The sequence below is a fragment of the Sus scrofa genome, chromosome 9 (assembly GCF_054392235.1).
Source record: "Sus scrofa isolate SSC_HxYL_T2T_F1_AM1 chromosome 9, Sscrofa_HxYL_maternal_Yorkshire_Landrace_v2.0, whole genome shotgun sequence".
In the NCBI taxonomy this organism is placed as follows: domain Eukaryota; kingdom Metazoa; phylum Chordata; class Mammalia; order Artiodactyla; family Suidae; genus Sus; species Sus scrofa.
Genome location: NC_139391.1, coordinates 123,163,834 through 123,182,622, shown reverse-complemented (window position 1 = coordinate 123,182,622; position 18,789 = coordinate 123,163,834). Strand labels below are relative to the sequence as shown.

The 18,789-nt window shown below is 45.8% G+C and overlaps 1 protein-coding gene across 5 annotated transcripts in view; it reads right to left on the bottom strand.

The window, feature by feature from the left end:
- The window catches only part of PAPPA2 (pappalysin 2), a 522,663-nt gene that overhangs the window by 254,856 nt on the left and 249,018 nt on the right, over positions 1 to 18,789 (bottom strand). For 2 of the 5 annotated variants that reach the window (XR_014816258.1, XM_003130330.7), the window contains exons 1-2: positions 18,086 to 18,305; positions 14,614 to 16,439 (exon numbers count right to left, since the gene is read on the bottom strand). The exons of 1 other annotated variant lie outside the window; for it this stretch is intronic. Coding sequence is in view for 3 of the 4 variants with exons in the window: in XM_003130330.7 (XP_003130378.3) it covers positions 14,614 to 15,529 (916 nt within the window). In the remaining variant the exon portion in view is untranslated. Of the gene's footprint in view, positions 1 to 14,613; positions 16,440 to 17,516; positions 17,934 to 18,085; positions 18,306 to 18,789 lie in introns of those variants that run through there. 2 more of the 5 variants (XM_084977646.1, XM_084977645.1) reach the window with 2 other exon arrangements.

Sequence of the window (18,789 nt, the reverse complement as noted above, 5' to 3'; positions counted from 1 at the left end):
ATACAATGAAACACTACACAGCCAAGAAAAAGAATGAAATCTTGCCATTTGCAACCACTTAGATAGACTGTGATGGGTAACATGTTAAGTGAAATCAGTCAAACAGAAAATGAAGAATGTCTATGATTTCTCTCATACATGGAATTGAAAAATATATACAGGAAAAAAAGAGAAACAAATGAAAAAAGTTCTTACAGAGATCAGATTGATGGTTGCTAGAGGTGGGTACTAGGGACAGCAGAAATGGATAAACTGTTTTTGGTTTTGTTTTTAAAACTGAATTCCCATCATGGCGCAGTAGTTAACGAATCCAACTAGGAACCATGAGGTTGCGGGTTCAATCCCTGGCCTTGCTCAGTGGGTTAAGGATCCGGTGTTGCCGTGAGCTGTGGTGTAGGTTGCAGACGCGGCTCAGATCCTGTGTTACTGTGGCTCTGGCGTAGGCTGGCGGCTATGGCTCCAATTGGACCCCTAGCCTGTGAACCTCCATATGCTGCGGGAGCAGCCCAAGAAATGGCAAAAAGACCAAAAAAAAAAAAAAAAAAAAAAAATTGAATTCAAAAAAACAAAAATTTAAAAATTTTGTTCTTTTTATGGTCACATCTGTGGCAGATGGAAGTTCCCACGCTAGGGGTCAAATTGGAGCTGCAGCTGAGGCCTATGCCACAGCCCTGGCTACACTGGATCAGAGCTGCATCTGCAACTTAACGCACAGATTGCAGCAATGCCAAATCCTTAACCCAGTGAGCAAAGTCAAAGATCAAACCTGTGTCCTCACAGAGACTGCGTGGTGTCCTTAACCCACTGAGTCACAGTCGGAACTCCTAAAATTTTTAAAATAAATACAAATCAAATTTTAGAAGAATATTTAGGGACACACAAATGCATTTATAGCTTATTTATTTTAAAAACTAAATTCTAAAACTATATATATATATACTTTGATCTATGTTTTATAAAATAATAAATATGAGCTTATTTTTGTAAGTGCAGATTTATATGAAAAGGGTTTCTTAATCTTTACCTTTAATATAGTTTCAACAATAAACAACCTCTCTGAGTCTGTTTACTCATCTGTAAAATGGAATTAATGATAGTGCCTACCTCATTTGATGATCAAATGTATTAACAGAAGAGAAGCCTAATTATAATAAACACTCAGAAATGTAAGCTGTTATTAATTATGGGTTTTTTTTATCTTGTTTTGTGCTGTATCTCCAGTGCCTAGAATGGAGCCCAGCACACATCGGACACTAAATAAGTATCTTTTGAATAAACAAATTGATTAAGAATACTTAATGTAAGACTATATACTTCATGTAGGACATTGATAAAATTAAAATCAGCTATGTTTGTTGGGAATAGATCTTAAAGCACATTAAATAAGAGGTAACCAGTTTGGACTTACACTCTGGACGACAGATCAGGAGCCCGTGAGGGTTTTAAGCAGCAAAAGATAAGATGTGACAGAAAGTAAGCTACTTAGATCTGTTTGTTAGAAAATTGTAATGGTGATGTTAGAAAATTAAAATGATAATGTAAGGACAAAAATGGGTTACCTCATAAAAAGATCATTTCCATTTCTACATGGCCTTGAGGCTATTTAAAGCAAGTTTTCCCTGCTTGTAAAAAATCTAGAAAGCAGCGTGTTTGAGCCACTGTGACACCCAGAACTGTAAAGAAACAGGCCCAGCACTGCCATTGACCTGAAGTCCATCTGGGACAAGAGCCTCCTGCCTCAGGAAGTTTTCTTGATCACTGCAGCAAAAATGAACGTGCACTTTAGGCACTCATTACCTACTGCCAGGGTGGTTAGCTATTTTCTTACTGAAAAAGTAATCCACAAAGGCTAGGGGAAAAAAAAAAAACACCTGGATTTCCAAGCTGCAGTTCTACTGTGCCTTTCAGAGAGCAGCCAAAGCCTTTAGGGTCCTCACGTGTATCTCCCAGGACAACCCTGCCTTATTTCCAACTTCCCCAGACTCCAGGGCCTGGATCCAGACCCACAAACGGCTAAGATTAACTTTCTCTAGGCACACTCTCTCCTCGCTGCCTGCAAGGAATGATGTGGACAGACAGATACGCAAAACAAAATTCTAGAGGGACGATAAGAAAGAGACAATGCTACAAACCAGAAGAAGCAAATAAATAGACAATTTCTAACAGTCTAAAAATAATCATAGTTAAACCAAGTCGCAACTACATTCAATTATTCTAGGACACTAGTTCCTAGTCAATATTTATCTAGTATAGATAGATTTGGAAGGCTGAGGAAAGGAAAGATGAGGTGGAAGTTAAGGGTAACCATTCCTTTTAGTTATTATTGAGTAAATTTCAAACATCTATGCCATCTTCCAAATCAATAGGATTTAAAGATGATTACGTCAGAATTAACATACGACTCAGCAAGCCCACTCTTGAGCATATATCCAGACAAAACTTTCCTTGAAAAAGACACGTGCACCTGCATGTTCACTGCAGGGCTATTCACAATAGCCAAGACATGGAAACAACCAAAATGTCCATCAACAGATGAATGGATTAAGAAGATGTGGTACACATACACAATGGAATATTACTCAGCCATAAAAAAGAAGAAAATAATGCCATTTGCAGCAACATGGATGGATATGGAGATTATCATACTAAGTGAAGTAAGTCAGAAAGAGAAAGACAAATACCATATGATATCACTTATATCTGGAATATAATATATGGCACAAATGAATCTTTCTACAGAAAGGAAAATCATGGACAGAGAGAACAGACTTGTGGTTGCCAAGGGGGAGGGGGAGAGAGGGGGATGGATTGGAAATTTGGGGTTAATAGATGCAAACTATTGCCTTTGGAATGGTTAAGTAGTGAGATCCTGCTGTATAGCACTGGTAACTATATCTAGTCACTTATGATGGAGCATGATAATGTGAGAAAAAAGAATGTATATATGTATGTGTAACTGGGTCACCTTACTGTACAGTAGAAAATTGACAGACCACTAAACCAGCTATAATGGAAAAAATAAAAACCATTATTAAAAAATCAAATAAAAAAATAAAGATGATATGTCTTCCTGAACCTACTACCAAATCGAAAAATTCACTTCACAGTTTGTGAGACAAAAGTTTACCCTTTGTTTGTTCATTCATTCCTTGATCATCTTATCAAATACTTATAGGATGAGGTTTATTTGCTCTCATTGCACTAGGTGCTATGGCAACAGCAATGATCCAAGTAAAGCCCCTGATTTCAAGTGGCCCAGTGAGGGAACCAGCCCAGAAAAGAAACGATGAGCCACTAGGGCCACATCTGTACAACATTGGCCCCCAGAACAGTGCCTGGCACACAGGAGTTGGAAGAGCATCTACTGAATGAATACAAAGTAAGTTGGGAATTACCGTAAGTTGACCTAAGTGTCTTGAGAAGGCTGAGTACAGGGTATCATAAAAATTCATTGGACAACAAACCTACATGAGACAAAGGAAGACTTTTTGGAAAAGATGTCACATTAACTAAAAACCCAGGGAGTGACAAGGAGCAAGTTCAGTGAAAGTGGGTTTGGAGAGGGATTTCTTGTTAGGTGAAAAAGTGCAAAGGGCATAGGTCAGAGGCCAGAGGCTGGGAAAAGAGTGATATATCTGCTCACTGCTAGTAGTTTCATGTTGCAGGAACTTAATTAAGAGTGTGTAGGTGTACGTGTGTGTGGCTTGGAATGTGCATGAGTGTGTGAGAAGTGACTGTGCATGTGTCAGTATACACGTACACAGGTGCACACATGCACACACGTGTACGAATGGGTGTGTGAGTGTGCATCCACCCTAGAGGGCAGTGATGAGCCTGAGGTAGGATAGCATATGGCGTGCTAATGAAGTAGACCTTCATGCTGAGCGCACATAGGGCTCACCCAAGGTTGCAAGTGGGAAAATTACCTGAGCCACTTGGTATATGAGAAAGTTCCTTTGGTTCAGTCAACCAGAGAATGAACTGGTCTCTCAGTCAAGACGAAGGGGATGTGGGATGAGTAGGACAGGTTCACACCATACATCTGAGGTAATCAGACAAGATTTGGTGACTGATTCCTGGTATCACATGTGATGCTGAGGGAGGCAGGGGTGAGGGGGATCCACGTGGACAAGGACCTCCAGGGTTCTGGCCTGTGTGGACAGAGCCCTTGGCTGAGATCAAGGAAACAGGAGAACAGAGACTGAGGTAGAAGGGTTCAGTCGAGACAGGTTAGGGCCCTTTGCTTCTTGCTGCTTCTGCTGTTAGTATTAGGGACAGCTTCAAATAGGGGTTAAGAGTATATTCTCAAGGGGCAGAGTGCTCAGGTTCAAATCCTGATGCGGCATGAGCGGCTACATGATGTTGGGCAACAGTCTATTCCTCTCTGTGCTCCAGCTTCTGCGTCCACTGCCTCACGTTGTTCTGAGGAGTAAGTGGGGTAGCATTTTCAAAGTAACCACAGTCAATGCCTGGCACAGAGTAAGTACTACATAAGTATTTGTCAAATAAAAATTCCTTCAATAACTTCTTGAAACAATTGAACTTGTATGTACATGATTTTCATTTCTGCTACTCCATCTTGCATTATCTCCCTGTGTGTTTATGCCACTTCCTGCTTTAGATTACTAGTGCTTTATTACAAGACCTTGAGACTTGGATCTTTCTCACCTTAAAAAAAGTCTCTCAGAATCTGTGTTCACTTGTGACTTCTGTCTCTTCCCCTCAGAGCTGCTTTCTGTGCAGAGAACACTAGACCCTGCTCCTGGTCTTCACTGTCTCACATCTCATGCCCACCTCCACCTCCACTCGTTGTAATGTGGAGTCCCCTCCCCGCCCCAACTCCAGAGTGAAGCCAGTCTTTCTAAAGGAGTTCCCTGGTGGCTCAGCAGGCTAAGGATCCGGCATTATCACTGCTGTGGCTCAGTCACTGCCGTGGCACAGGTTTAATCCCTGGCTCGGGAACGTCCGTATGCCACAGGTGTAGCCAAAAGAAAAAAAAAAAAAAAAAAAAAAAAACACCCTGGTGATTTTCTAACTGCTGCATCTGATGAGCCCACTTCAGATCTGCTGGCTTATTGGGGCTCCTGTGTCACCGACATTTTGATAACTACATCCTTTTCTCTTTTCCCCACCTCTCCTTCTATAGCCTGAAGGAATTCTTAGGCTCATTGAGGCAGGACTGGCCCTCCCAGAGGCTGAGCTGTAAAGATCTAGTTATCAATCAGCTCTCACTAAAGAGTGAGTACCCTCCAGGTACTGCCTCTGCCTTACTCATTCTTGATTCCCTAACATGTGACTAAACCTAATACTTCACCTAATAGAAATTCAATAAACGTTGGATAAATGAATGGATGAATGAGCAAACAGAACCAAAGAAAAAATGAATTTCTCTTCTAACCTGCCCAAAATGTACTGCAATTATTTGTTTGAAAATTAGCAAATGCTGAGTCACCGCTTGAACGATGACTCACTAATTGATTAACTTTTAAGATCTGTGACTTCCCCTCTGTAACTTTTAAGCAACTGGACTTCTAATCCAGAAATGAGCCATAATTACTGGTCTCAATATCCCAATTGGTGGCCATGGCAATGATTCAATTTCAAAATGCTCTGAAATTTTGGGTTCCAGTGACCATATTGTATATTTGGGCAGAAGTACTTTTCTCCATCACTCACTTCTGACTCATCAAGAGAACTGGGATGTTTTTGTTTGCCCACTGGGCTTTATTTCCTGGATGTTCTCTTTATAAAAATCCAAAGAGTAGGATTATTTTAAGGCAGGTAATGAACAAGAGGAGAGGATGCTGATATTTATCTAATTTTCAGACACAAACAACATAGACATATGATTTCTAGAAGGTGCTGGGGTCATGGGGTGTATGATGTGAGCAGGAAGGTATGTGATGAGCCCCAGAGAAACTTAATTTCATGTACTAGAGCACAGAAGCATGGAATTTATGCACTTGTTTATGGCAGCAGGAACTGAAGCTAAGGGATATTTAGGGTACACAGGCTCGGAATCCAAATTAACGTGCCGTCTTCCTCTCCTGTTTATGTGGCTGCCTCAAGGCATAGACTAGGACAGGAACAAGAAGAGCCAAGCCTCCTGGCACCCACATCCTGAATGACTCAGATGGACAGCCCCGGAGAGACAATAAAATAGAGCACAAAGGAAGGAGCAGAAGGTGAGGAAGGACAAAGTGTTTCTGGCGACAGGCAAATGGGTGAATTTCTATGGGCAGCCAAAGGTGATTCCTACTTTCCAGCTCGGCCCTGTCACTCCTGAATATTTCCAACCTGACAACCTGTGCTCTAGCCAAGAACTACACCCAGCATGCTGGTGGGTTTCTCATCCCTGAAGACTGAGAGAGAACACATGGCTGATGGAGGATGAGGCAGCAGCAGTCAATGGTGGCACCTGGACCAGTCAAGGCCCCTCCCCACTGCACTATCTCCCTGAGATGGTGGAGACCAAGAAGAGAGACAGTAACTGAAGGTGAGGATGAAGACAGGAAAGGCACTGAAGCTGCAATATGACAAGGACTATGATCACACCTCTCTGTGCCAACACCTGGAAGTGATTCTCCTTTCCCGTCCTGCACCTCAGACACCTGGATGACTCCAGAATCCAAGAGCTCACCCTTGTGAGTCAGACACCGGGCCCGGAACAGAGTGGGCCACAGGGAGATAGCCATGCCTGAGCACCGAGAGCTGGAATCTAGGGGAAAGTTCATGGCATTATAGGGGAGCTATATGGGCTTTATTTTCCCTTCTCTCCTCTGTTTCTCTTCTTCTTTTCTTTCTGAAGATGCTGCTATATCAGAATCCAATGCACTGTCATGTCTGAGGGCCTAAGTGGTCCCCACATGCACGTCATTTTGGACTCATGCAGGTGGAAAGTCATAAAAGTGATGTAGTTCAGGCCAGAGGAAAACTCACACCAGAGTCAGGTTAGGATGCCCTTGAGTAGCTGGAGGAAGGAACTTGATGATAGCTAGATCTCAACCAATAAGGGCTCCCTGTGATTGAGGGCCCTTAGCACAAGAGGCCATGTGTCTCTACCCATCATACGAAACAATGGCACATTTCTCAAAGACCACCCAGGTGCCACCAGATGCAAGCCCTAGTCTTCAGTGAAGCCACAGACATCCTTCTCATTTTCGTGGGACAAAAGACATAAAAAAACCAAACCCTTATGCATTGCTGGGCATGGCAAGATGGTGCAGCTATGTTGGAAAACAGTCTGGCAGTGCCTCAAAATATTCAACATAGAGTTACTATATGCAATTCCACTCCTAGGCACCTCCTCAGGAGAAATAAAAATATAAATCCACTTGTGCACACTATTCATAGCAGCACTACTCATAATAACCAAAAAGTAGAATCCACCAAAATGTCCATCAACTGATGCACAGATAAAGAAAATGTGACATGTCTATGAAGTGTCACTCTGCAACAAAAAGGAATGAAGCTCTGATGCATGCTGAAACATGATGAACCTCAGGTGAGAGAAACCAGATTCAAATGACCACATATTATATGAAATATCCAGAGTAGCCAAATCTATAGATATAGAAAATAGATTGATTAGTGGTTTTCTCTGGTTACTGTAGACATGGGAAGAAGGGGAGGGAAATGGAGAGTAATACTAATGGGTAAGATGTTTCTTTGAGACAGAATGAAAATGTTCTAAAATTAGATATAACAGTGGCACAACTTTGTAAATATTCTAAAAAAAAAATCAACTGTACAGTTTAAACTGGTAAATCTTATGATACAAAGTTTTATCTCAATAGGCTAGTTTTAAAAATAAGATAAATACAGTTGACTCTTGAACAACGCAAGGGTTAGGGGCACTGACCCTCCATACAGTCAAAAATCAATGCGTAACTTACAGCAAGGCCTCTTCATTCCCAGTTCCTCCACATCCTCAGATTCAATCAACTACAGACAGGTAGCACTGCAGCATTTACTACTGAAGAAAATCCACATATGAGCGGATACGCCTAGTTCAAACTCAGGTTTTTCAAAGGTTAAGTGTAAATAAATATAAACTCCATCTGGAATGCTCATACCAAGAAACCAGCAGGACTCATTTTTTTACAGAAATTTCTGGGAAGTTTGTTTTTACTTGAATAAAAATCTGTTTCCCTACCACTGATACTGTCAGCCTCACTGTAGGTATTATCCTGGATGGTGCAGAATTAGGAAGCAAAGCAAAAGAGGACGACAGGAGAAGCATGGCATGCAGAAAGAGTCCTGGATACCAGGGGTTGGCAAACTATGGCCCACAGGCAAAATCTGGCCTGCCACTTGTTTTTGTAAATAAAGTTTTATTGAAAAACGGCCTTACTAATTTACATATTGTCTATGGCTCCTTGCACACTCCAGTGACAGAAGAGTTGCAACAGTGACAGTGCTGTCTGCAGAACCTGAATTATTTATTGTTGTGCTTTTACAGAAAAAGTTTGCTGACCCTGCTCTAGACTCATGGGTCTGCTTAAGTCTTGCTACCTTAATCATAGCCCATGTACTAACAGCAGCAGCAGTAGCTAGGATCCTGTTAGAAATGCAGGATCTCAGGCTCCCCCAGACCTATTAAAATAGCATTTGTGTTAGTTGTGGTAGTGCAAGAAGCAGATGTTAGGAGGGGGTTAAATATACAAGGATCCTGTTAGGGGAGACAACTAGGAGAGAAAAGCAGGAGGGAGCCATCAGTCTACAGCGCAGGTCTGACCTCAAAGGAAAGAAAGAGAGAAGCTTATGCTTTTCTCTACCCTAAAGGACAACAGCACCTAAATTTCTACTTTATCTGTTCTACAAACATAGCTGAGGTTCTAGCACTGTGCTAGATATCTTGGGATGACAAAAGTGAATCAAATACACAGTTAGCTTCTGGGGGACTTTCAGTAGATGAGAACGAGCCATGTACAGAACTGCCTAGGGAGGAGCAATGTGCACCCCAGGACCACGTGTGAAAGGCTATGAGGGCAAGGAAGTAGAGGAGTTCACGTTCACACTGGCAATCGGGACAGATCCACGGACAAGGGACTGTGAGCTGCGAAAAGAGGGGGCAGAGTGCCAACTTGTTTCATTTCTAACCAGATGTTGCCTCTCTGCTGGTGGGCCACAGAGTCACAGGATAAAAACTCTTTTATGTGCAGACACTAACTTACAACCATCAGGGCATATGCCTGCTCCATATAAGCAGACTCCTGGATCCCATTTCCATCATGGTGGGCAAACCCACCCCCAGAAACCAATGACTTCACATCCACGGTTCTCCATGCCAAGGGCAGGTTGTACACCTTCCCTGCAAGTCCAGGTCATGACCAGGGAGCTGGAGTGTGCAATAAAGTGGCCAGTCCCTCAGGGTCCCACGAGGGCCAATATTCAGACCTGACCATCGCTGCAAAACAGGAAGAGATGGCTGAGGATGAGGGTCGTCTTCAGAGGAGCCCTGGAAAAGGTGTGGACGTGGCTCTTTACCTGTATTTGAATCCTGCTGGTTGGGGGAGGGGAGGTAGCACACATAACCTTCCTTTCAAATTCTCTTTACATCTATGTGGATGCGTGTGTGTGTGTGTGTGTGTGTGAATCTGCCTTCCATGACTTCCATACTTCACATCAACAAAACGCCTCAGCCCAAGGACATCGCTCCCTTACCAGGAGAAGGGGATGTTGCAGCATCCTGTGAAATCTCACTTCTCAGGTACAGAGAGCTATGTTCAGTGTCTTCTGAGAAACCATAACGGAAAAGAATGTTTTTTAAAAAAGATGTATACATACAACTGAACCACTTTGCTGTACAGAAGAAATTAACACAACATTGTAAATCAACAATACTTCAGTTTAAAAAGTAAATAAATAAATAAAAAGAAAACAAAACAAAGCAAAAGCTATCAATTTGCCTTCAACGAAGTCAGCAGGTGCTGGCCACCAGGAAATCCAGAGAGCGCGGAAAGTCATCTGAACTATGTGACATGGACATTTTTCTGGAAAGTGAGCATACCTTCCATCATACTCTCAAAAGGGTGTGTGACACCCCCCAAAAGCCTTAGTACCATTGGCCAATTTATCAACTAGCACTGCCCAGGATAAAAAGAATAAATGATTTTTTTCTAAAGTATAGTATTTCAAGCCACTGATTCTACAGTGTTATCACCTTGACACCATCTTGTGAAAACCACCTTTCCTATGTTACAGATTAGCAAACTAAATTCCTAAGAAATTAAAGTGAATATCTTACCAAAGGGAAGAAAGATTACAGCTTGGTGGGTTAGCACCAAAATGAATAAGTTAACACACTGCACTTAGCAATGATCACCTCCAGCTATAAAGACCACTTCATAAATACATTCCACATGGGAGTTCCCATTGTGGCTCAGCAGTAAGGGACCCAACTAGTATCCATGAGGACTCAGGTTTGGTCCCTGGCCTCGCTCAGTGGGTTAAGGACCTGGCGTTGCTGCAAGCTGCGGTGTGGGTCACAGACATGGCTCGGATCTGGCGTTGCTGTGGCTGTGGCTGTGGCTGCAGCTCCGATTGGACTCCTAGCCTAGGAATGTCCATATGCCAAGATTGCAGCCCTAAAATAAATAAATAAATACATTCCATGGTCAAGCCTGCGTTGGGCACTTTACATATGTGACTTATTTAAGCATTGTAACAACTCTGCAAGACATCATCTCATTTCTCAATAGAAGGAAACCAAAGCTCAGAAAAATTTAATGGATTGTCACAGATGGCAGCCCTGATCAGGGTCAGATGGGATCTGTCTGGCTCCCAAGTTCTGCCCTGGGATCTGCTCTGAAACTTGGATCCTCAGAGGAGGAAAATGCAGCTTCAAGTCAGGGACAGTTTCTTAGACATCTTTGTATTCCCTACAGAGCACTGCCTTGCTTTGCATGGCAAGGCACTCAGTAAATACTTGCTGAATGGAGAAACACGGGCTCAGGCTCCAATTCTGCCGTGGACTTACTGACTCCGTCTCCTGCACCTTGGAGCTGCAGGTTGGCTACTCAGCTGGGCAGCTTCAGGGAACATGTGAAATCAATTATGGGTGAGGAGGAACCTATTAAAAATTCTCTTCTGTGAACGCTGGGGTTGAAGGAGAGGAAAGGAAGTTGAGAAGGAGGGAAACAGGATGGTTTCAGGGTTGGGTGCTGGAGCTTACAGATTTCACACTGGGATGGGACTGAATCTGGCTTACGTCCACTGCCAAGTTCCAATAGCCCATCCAAATGGGCTCCTGACCTTAGGTTACTCCTTGGTGACCACAAATCCCTGAATTGCCAGGCCCCCAAGTAGTTACCTTCATGGAGCAGCTACTCACACAGTCCTTCCCTAGGCCTCAGTTGCCCCGCTTCAGAGCTCCAGGAGATTGGCAACTTCAGAAGGTCTAAACTGTTGGGGGTGCAGCACCATCATTCCGCTTCTAGGGCCAGAGAGAATCTTAGCAACTAAAATCTGTGAGACCTGCACTGTCCTCGGCCCTAAAGGAAAGACGTCCAGCAACCCATCCAGAGTCCAGCTTCCTATTTTGGAGGAACGTGGGAGTTAGCGATGAGAGGAGGGAGGTAACTCTCATTGATTTTGTTTTTTTTACCAGTTGCTACAAAGACCAGTTAGTCACAACCCCCCAAAATGCCATGTTATACCTTTCACATAGGCCCTGCAAAAAGATGTATATGGACCTGACCCCAAGGGATGCCTACCAACAACACTCTAGAAACAACACTCTAGAAGGGTATGATTAAATACCTCCCAGAGGCCCAGGCAGGGACAGCCCTCCAAGAAACCAGACACATTCCCCACTACGTGGCTTTTAAGGCGCCACCTACCCTCCTATGCATGAAGCAACACTGCCACCTAGTGCCCTGTGTGGGAAGTATTCCCTGAGGCCTCCCATGGCCAGGCGAGGAGGGGGTGGGGGGTGGTGTCCTCTCCAGAAGGGCTGGTGCAGCTGGATGGCTTGATATCTCTGCTGAGAAAATGTCCCAAGTTTGGTAGATGAAGAACTTGGAAAGTGGGTCTATGTTAAGTAGGTAGAATCTAAGGTTTGAGAGGTGTTGGAAAAGAGTGTGGGAGCCAAGTCTTGCAGGACCTTGGATTAGCCTCAGTGGAGCAGCAGAACTTCCACCTAGTTCTCAGGAAACAATTCAGTTGGTGTCATTCTGCACAGCTGAAAGCCAGCATCCCAGGAACAGGCAATGACCGGCTAAAAGGAGCAGGGCTAGGGTCAGAGACAGAAGACGGGCTAATCTGCTGGTAGGAGTGAGTAAATTAGCGAATTGGAGATCTTTATTCCAGGGGGACTACCCTTGGCCACCTCATGGTTCTCAGGCCTGGGGACCCCAGGGAAGTGTATGGAGCTCGACACAGTGAGTAGACCAGGGTGCCCGCTTGCTAGAATCCTGAAGAACAAAGGCCTTGTTCCCAGCTCTCATCTCTCCCAGGCTTTTACCCAAAACCTTCCCTGAACATTTTCTGATGTGCGCAAGTCTAAAGAAAGATGCAGGGTGGGAGGTGGAGAGGAGACAGACCTGGGTATTCCCTGCTCGCCACCTTCCTGGTGTGGGCCTGCAGGGGAAATACTAGCGCACCTCCGGGAACGCTTTGATTCAGAAGCTAGACTGTCTGCAAAAGATTTCCTCCCCAATTTTACATGCTTACGATGGAGGTTACGAGAGTTCAGATGCGCACTTTGGAGAAGGATCTGAGTGTGTGTTCTGTGGCAAGGTAGGGGGCAGTGGTGGACAGGTGGACACGAGAGAGAGATGTATGGGGGGGCGGGGGGGACCTCAAGGAAGGCGGTAACTGGAACCAAATCATGACTCTCTCCTCCCCTCTGCAGAGTATGAGACGGAAGGACACCGAAGGGACAGGAACAAGGGTCAGGTATCCACTGTCCAGAATTGGTTCCCTCAGGTTTGGGTTTTAACAAAGCAATATTTTCTCAGAATATCCCTCCTATATTCAGGTTGGATCCTTCTCTGAGTCTTCAGAGCCAGGAAACTGATCCCAGGTCCCTAAGTTGCTACTGAAAGGGGAGGGGTAAGCAGAGCCATGGGTCCCGGTCTAGACTGCAAGCACACAGTTTCCCTGGCAGATGGGTACTAGGAAGCGAGATTAGGCAGCAAGAAGATGTCATCTGGGAAAAACTGTGAAGCTGCCAACTCTGATCAGATAATCATCTCATTATTTCTTCCATTTGGCTCCAGGATAAGGATTTCCTTCTACTCTTTCTCTGCCCCCCACCTATCTTACAGCCCAGCCCCTTCTCTCTCCCCCTCCCTTCATCCCCTCTCCCACCCGAAAATAAAATAAAGCAAAACCATAAGCCTCTAGAGTGCTCAGTGTCTGGGAATCCCAGCTTCCAAAAGAGAAATCATAGCCAAAGAGGGGCAGACAGCATGTCCAGAAGGGATGTTCCAGCAGCACCCCACTTCAAGAGGCTCCCTCCTTCCAGCTTTCTTTCTCTGGTCTGAAACTTATATCCAGCAACCTGAGAAGTTTTTAATATGGGAAGCTGTCAAGCCCTTGAGGGGTTCTGGAGTTCTGTCCCCAGTCTGCCTCTGGCACACCTCACAGTACTTCATGGGACTGGCTAACATCAAAGGGTGTGGTGGATAATCCAAATTAACAAGATTAACATGGTTCTACTAGGTGCCCAGCCTTGTGCAAAGTTCTGCTATGGTGGGGGCCCCAGGGGGTAATGAGACACCGAATGATAAAGTTGTCACTTCTAACCCCTCCCACCCCTTGCCTGAAGCCAATCCTTCCCCCAAGTAAGGCAAAGGCAACAGTTATTCCTAACCCCACTCTTTTCTTTGTCCTTCTGGGTAACTTTCCATGAAAGCCAAGATCTAAGCACAGTGAAAAATAAATGTGGGTAGTGTTCCCAGACATTACCTCTGATCAAAACTATTGAGTTATACACCTCGTATAGCTTTCACAACAGCCAGGGCTAGAAACCAGGGTCCCGGTTGGCAAGTGCCCACCTTTTCCAGTAGACCTGCTACTCCTAGGTTAGACACATGATTGTTAGGACGAAGCAAAGGGGACCCCAGGACAAGGCAGTCACTTTCTGCTACACTCAAGGGCTACTCAAAGAAAAGGAAGCCAACCGGGATCCATTCGCTGTGTACCTGGCAGCCTTGTTCTCTCCGGGCCTGGCCCAGCCCAGGCACGGCTCACTGCCCAGGTCTTTACACATTCTTGTAGTTTCAAAGTTGCCTGGGTATCTCACATTGGGCTGTGAGAAATGGAGTGTGACACCGCTTCCCCATTGACAAAGAACCAGAGATCTTCCCCTTTAAAAAGGGATAAACAAGTGAGCTGGAGATCTCCTAAGTGCCAGCACGATGTATGGAACCACATGAGATCAATACAAGGGACAAATGCTCTTGTGGTTATAGAGTCATTAATGTAGATGGTGTCTGGAATCCTGCTGCGCAGATGAATAAAGGCCCTTCCCCCTCTCTGCCTGGCCAGCCCTCCCAGGCTCTCCTGCTCTGCCCCTTCCCCTCCTTGCCCCCTATGTCTAACCTCAGCATAACCTCAGCCAGCCATACCCCACGGACCAGGGAAAGCCTAGGAGTGGGTCATTACCTGCAATGATGGCTGGGCTGTTCTGTCCTCCCTCCGGTTTCACCCAGGCTTCCACTGTGAACGCCTCCCGGGGAATGTCAGCCAGCACTTCTGGACGCAGCAGCAGCCGCTCCCGCCTCCCAGAGAAGTACAACACAGGCAATCCTCCTTGGGGGCTAACGGTCTCTGCTTCCCAGTAGGGGTCCCCTCCACCGTTCTGGATGCTGCCCTCCAATGGGCTAGTTCTGACCCCGTGCTTAAGGGGATGCTTAGACCAAGGTCGGAAATGCCAGGAAGCATCACTGGGGTCTCCCCGCACGCCCCTTGCCTGCCCCTTCACCACCTGGCGACGACTCCTGCTCTTGGTCCGGCCCTTCCTTACGGCCTTGGGTCCGGGTTCCTTCGGGCGTGGGAAGGTGGGGACAATGGTGGCAGCAGTGGCCGAGCATTCCTGGGTCCCAGCCTCACCTAAAGGCTTCTTGGATCCTCGATCGCCAAGATAAGTGTCATCATCTCCCAGCAGCTCCGATTGCCCAATAGGACCATCCCCTACCAACGGGGCAGCTGGCCACTCAGCCTCCCTCCTCACTCCTGCACTGCCAGCCGGGTCTGGGGAAATGGAGCTCACAGCCATTCCCTCAGCATCCAGCTTACTGCGTCCTGCATGGCGTGAGCCTTGATCCCCCGCAGGGTAGGGCCTCAGGTAGTTCCCAGGCCTGCTGGGGTAGACCCCAAAGAGGTGATGCTGAGGAGCAGCTCTGGGTCTTCGAACCTTGGCCCCCAGCCAACAGCGTTCTCCTTCCGGCGGCACCAGATTCAGGTGTCCTCTTTGAGCCAAGGATCTCTTGCGTGTCCAGCCCAGGTCCGAGCTGACGGTACTGAGCGCCCACCCGGTCAGAATTACCAGGCTTATTCTCAGAATCTTTAAGCACATCATACCTCCCCCAGCTCTTTATACAGAACCAGAAGTCAGCTTCTGGGTACCACACTGGGAAGATGGGGAGAAGACGGCTAGCAGTGGATTTGCAGTCACCAGGCAAGCAGTTTTGTTCAGGGGCCAAACTTTTTCACAGCCCCAAGAGAGAATCTCTTGGGACCCCCAGCGCTGGGGTCAGGGCCCGCGTGGCCTCTGTACCCCACCCACTTAGGTGCTGCCCTCACCCTTCTCCCTTGACCTCCTCTTGCTCTAGTTTAGTTCTTGCAGAATGAAGTTCATTTCTCTGGGTTCCTTTGAATTTCTTCCAGAGAGCTCAGGTTTCTTTCTTGTTCTTTTTCTTTTCCTTCTTCAGTAGCCCCTCCCCTCACTGATACTAGAAGAGGGACCCATGGTCAAATCCTCTCAAATACACACCCACTCACAACCACACGCCACTTGATACCTGAAGTTGTTACAAAGAATCTTAGCCTCTAAGGTTCTTTTCTTTCTCCTTCTTCCTTCCCTAGGAGTTACCTTCTCTTTGTAGTCTTTAACCTAAAATACACTCCTTGCCTTCCAGTAAATTGCTAGAAACACTGGTATACAGAGACACGGAATTTGATGCCTATTATCTAAAAAGGCAAAAAGAATCTGGGGGGCACAGAAATCGCAGCTGGTACTTAACCTTCACTCTCCAGATGTCCTCAGCCAGCTCCCCATTCAGCCTCCAGTCTGCCTGTGCAGGTCAGAATGTCTCCCTCAGCTCCGTGCCTGGGGTTGGTGAGTGCTGAAGGTTTTATTTATCCCCTTCCAACTTGGTGGTGTGTTGCAAGTCTCCGTAAAGCTCTCCTTTGGGGTGCCCGTCTGGTGTCCTAATAACCTTATGAGTCTGAGAGCCCTTGACTTCACCTTCTGGGAGTCTTGTGGGTCCCTGGGAAGACGGAAAAAAGAGCGAGAAGAAGAGCATATCCTTCGGGGGACCTGTTCTCTCCGGTCCTTCCTGCTCCCCTTCGTTCCCTTTCTCTCTGCCTGTAATTATCTTCTTGTTTGTTTCATTTAAAGACAATGATGTCAAAGCTAATAAGTTCGGTGCATCTCTCCACCTACTCCCTGTCCCCTCCTTCCTCCTGAAAACCTCCCCACCTCACTGAGGCACAGGGGACAGACGCTACTCTTGGTTTCCCCAGTAAACATCTCCCGCTTTCTCTTTCAGCAGCCGCAGCCTACACAATCAATAGCCAACAATCAATACTGTTTTGGAGCACTCTTTTCTGTGTGTATTCCCTCTCTTTCTTTCTCTCTCTCTCCTACACACATACACACACACACACACACACACACACACACACAGGCTCACACTGTGTTGTGAACAGACCTGCCTATTGCCTAATAAATCCACACCACTCTTGTAGGGTCCGCTTATATCTCTTTCTTTTGTTTTGCCACACATCTCCTCTATTTTTTTTTTAATTTCAATCAGTTTGGGATTTAAAGAACAATACCCCCAATTCACTGTATATTAGACATTGGGAAAAAGGAGAAATCAATTATCCTGCTGTAAGAAGCATTCAGTGGAAATGCCATGGATTTGTACTGTGTAGGTCTTCTTATTCTCGCTGAAGTTTCTCACTCTCAAGTTACTAAAAGTCACCATATGCTGAGTGAGCAAATAAACAAAGGAGATGCTCAAAATAAGTAAATTACAAAAATAAACAGCTAGACCCAAACAACTATTTTTAATTGCTTGGAAATGAATGGATAGAGTGGGGAAGTAAATAATGTGATTTTTAACCTCTATAATAATGTTTGCTTAGATGTAAGCTATCTCAAAGAGTCCCACCCCCTAAACACATGAGCATGTACACACACACACACACACACACACACACACACACAGAGCATGTTTTTGAATTCTCAACACAGGTAAGGATGTTTGACGACAGGTGAGTACAAAACAGGTACAGAAATATAGAGGGTCCTTCATTCAATCACAAGAAAAATCACTTACAGTTCTAAAATCACTGCTTGTGCTGCCCACGTATAAAACATGCAGCCCACATACTTTGGAGTAAGATCACACTGCCTCTTTTGCCTTGGGTCTCATCGTCTTCTGAACTCCTCTACCCTAGATAGTAACTGACTTCTCTGCTTTAAGAATGCTGCAACCTTAACACCCCCATCCCTGGCATGCCCTGTTTCCCTCTGCAGCATCCACTGAAGCCTCAAGGCAAGTCCCCAAGAAGATATCAATTCAGGCACGTGGCTATTACTAAACAGAAATCTCTAAGTCTTAGACTGTCCTTTTTCCTCTCATCATCCCCCTGCCTCCCTTCACTTTTCTGACTCAGTCCTTTACCCCCCACCCCCACCCCCACCCCCAAGCAGCTCCGTAGAGATAGGGGCTTTGAAAGGGGGTAGGGGGTGACTGTAAAGAAAGAGAGACAAGCAGAGGAGAGAGAGACAGAGACAGAGAGAAACCAAGAAAGAAAGGAGGGAAGACAGCCAGGTAAGACAAGGAGGAGGACGCTTCCCCCTCCCTCATGCCACCCCCACGACCCCCAGCAAAAGGTTTCATACCATTCATTTCAGGAAGGAGGGCTAACACAGCAAGGAGGAAGAATCCCGCCGTGCTTTTCTCCCCCTTTTAGTGTGTGAATGATCTTGCATCCCCTATAGGTCTCTCCTGGCTCTCAGCTGCTAGTAATCCATTCATAAGGTTTCAAGAAGCTACACAAAACTCAAGCTTCCAGTTTAGTTTCTCTCTCTCTCCCCTTCATTCCTTTGCTCACCACTCTCCTTCAGCTCTTGGCAGTCCAAAGTTTAAAAAAAAAAATGTTGAACCATTTCTGTGTTTTCCTCCTGTTGTAACTTTTGCTGTGACATCATAACCCTGCCCACCAACACCCCACCTCTCTCTCTCCTTTCCATCCCACCCCTCATCAGCCCCGTGCCCCCAAAACACCCCCCACAGAGGAGCAGGGCTCTTGTCAGTCCCAACCTGTGAAAATACAAAGCTACTGGAAGGGGCCCCTCTCCCCTCGGTCCCCCTCCTCTCCTCCCCTCCCTGCCTTACCCACCGCGGCTTTAACAAGGATCCCATCTGTTTGACATGTGCGGAAAGGTGGGCTGGATTCAAATAATCTGTCAAGTGAATCAGATCAAAAACACAGCGACCCCCTCCTCAATTCCATCACACACGTTCACACACCAGACCCCGGCCAAAGGGTGAGAGAAGTCAGACTCGCACAGCACCCACCCTGGATGCCAGGGAGAGAGACACC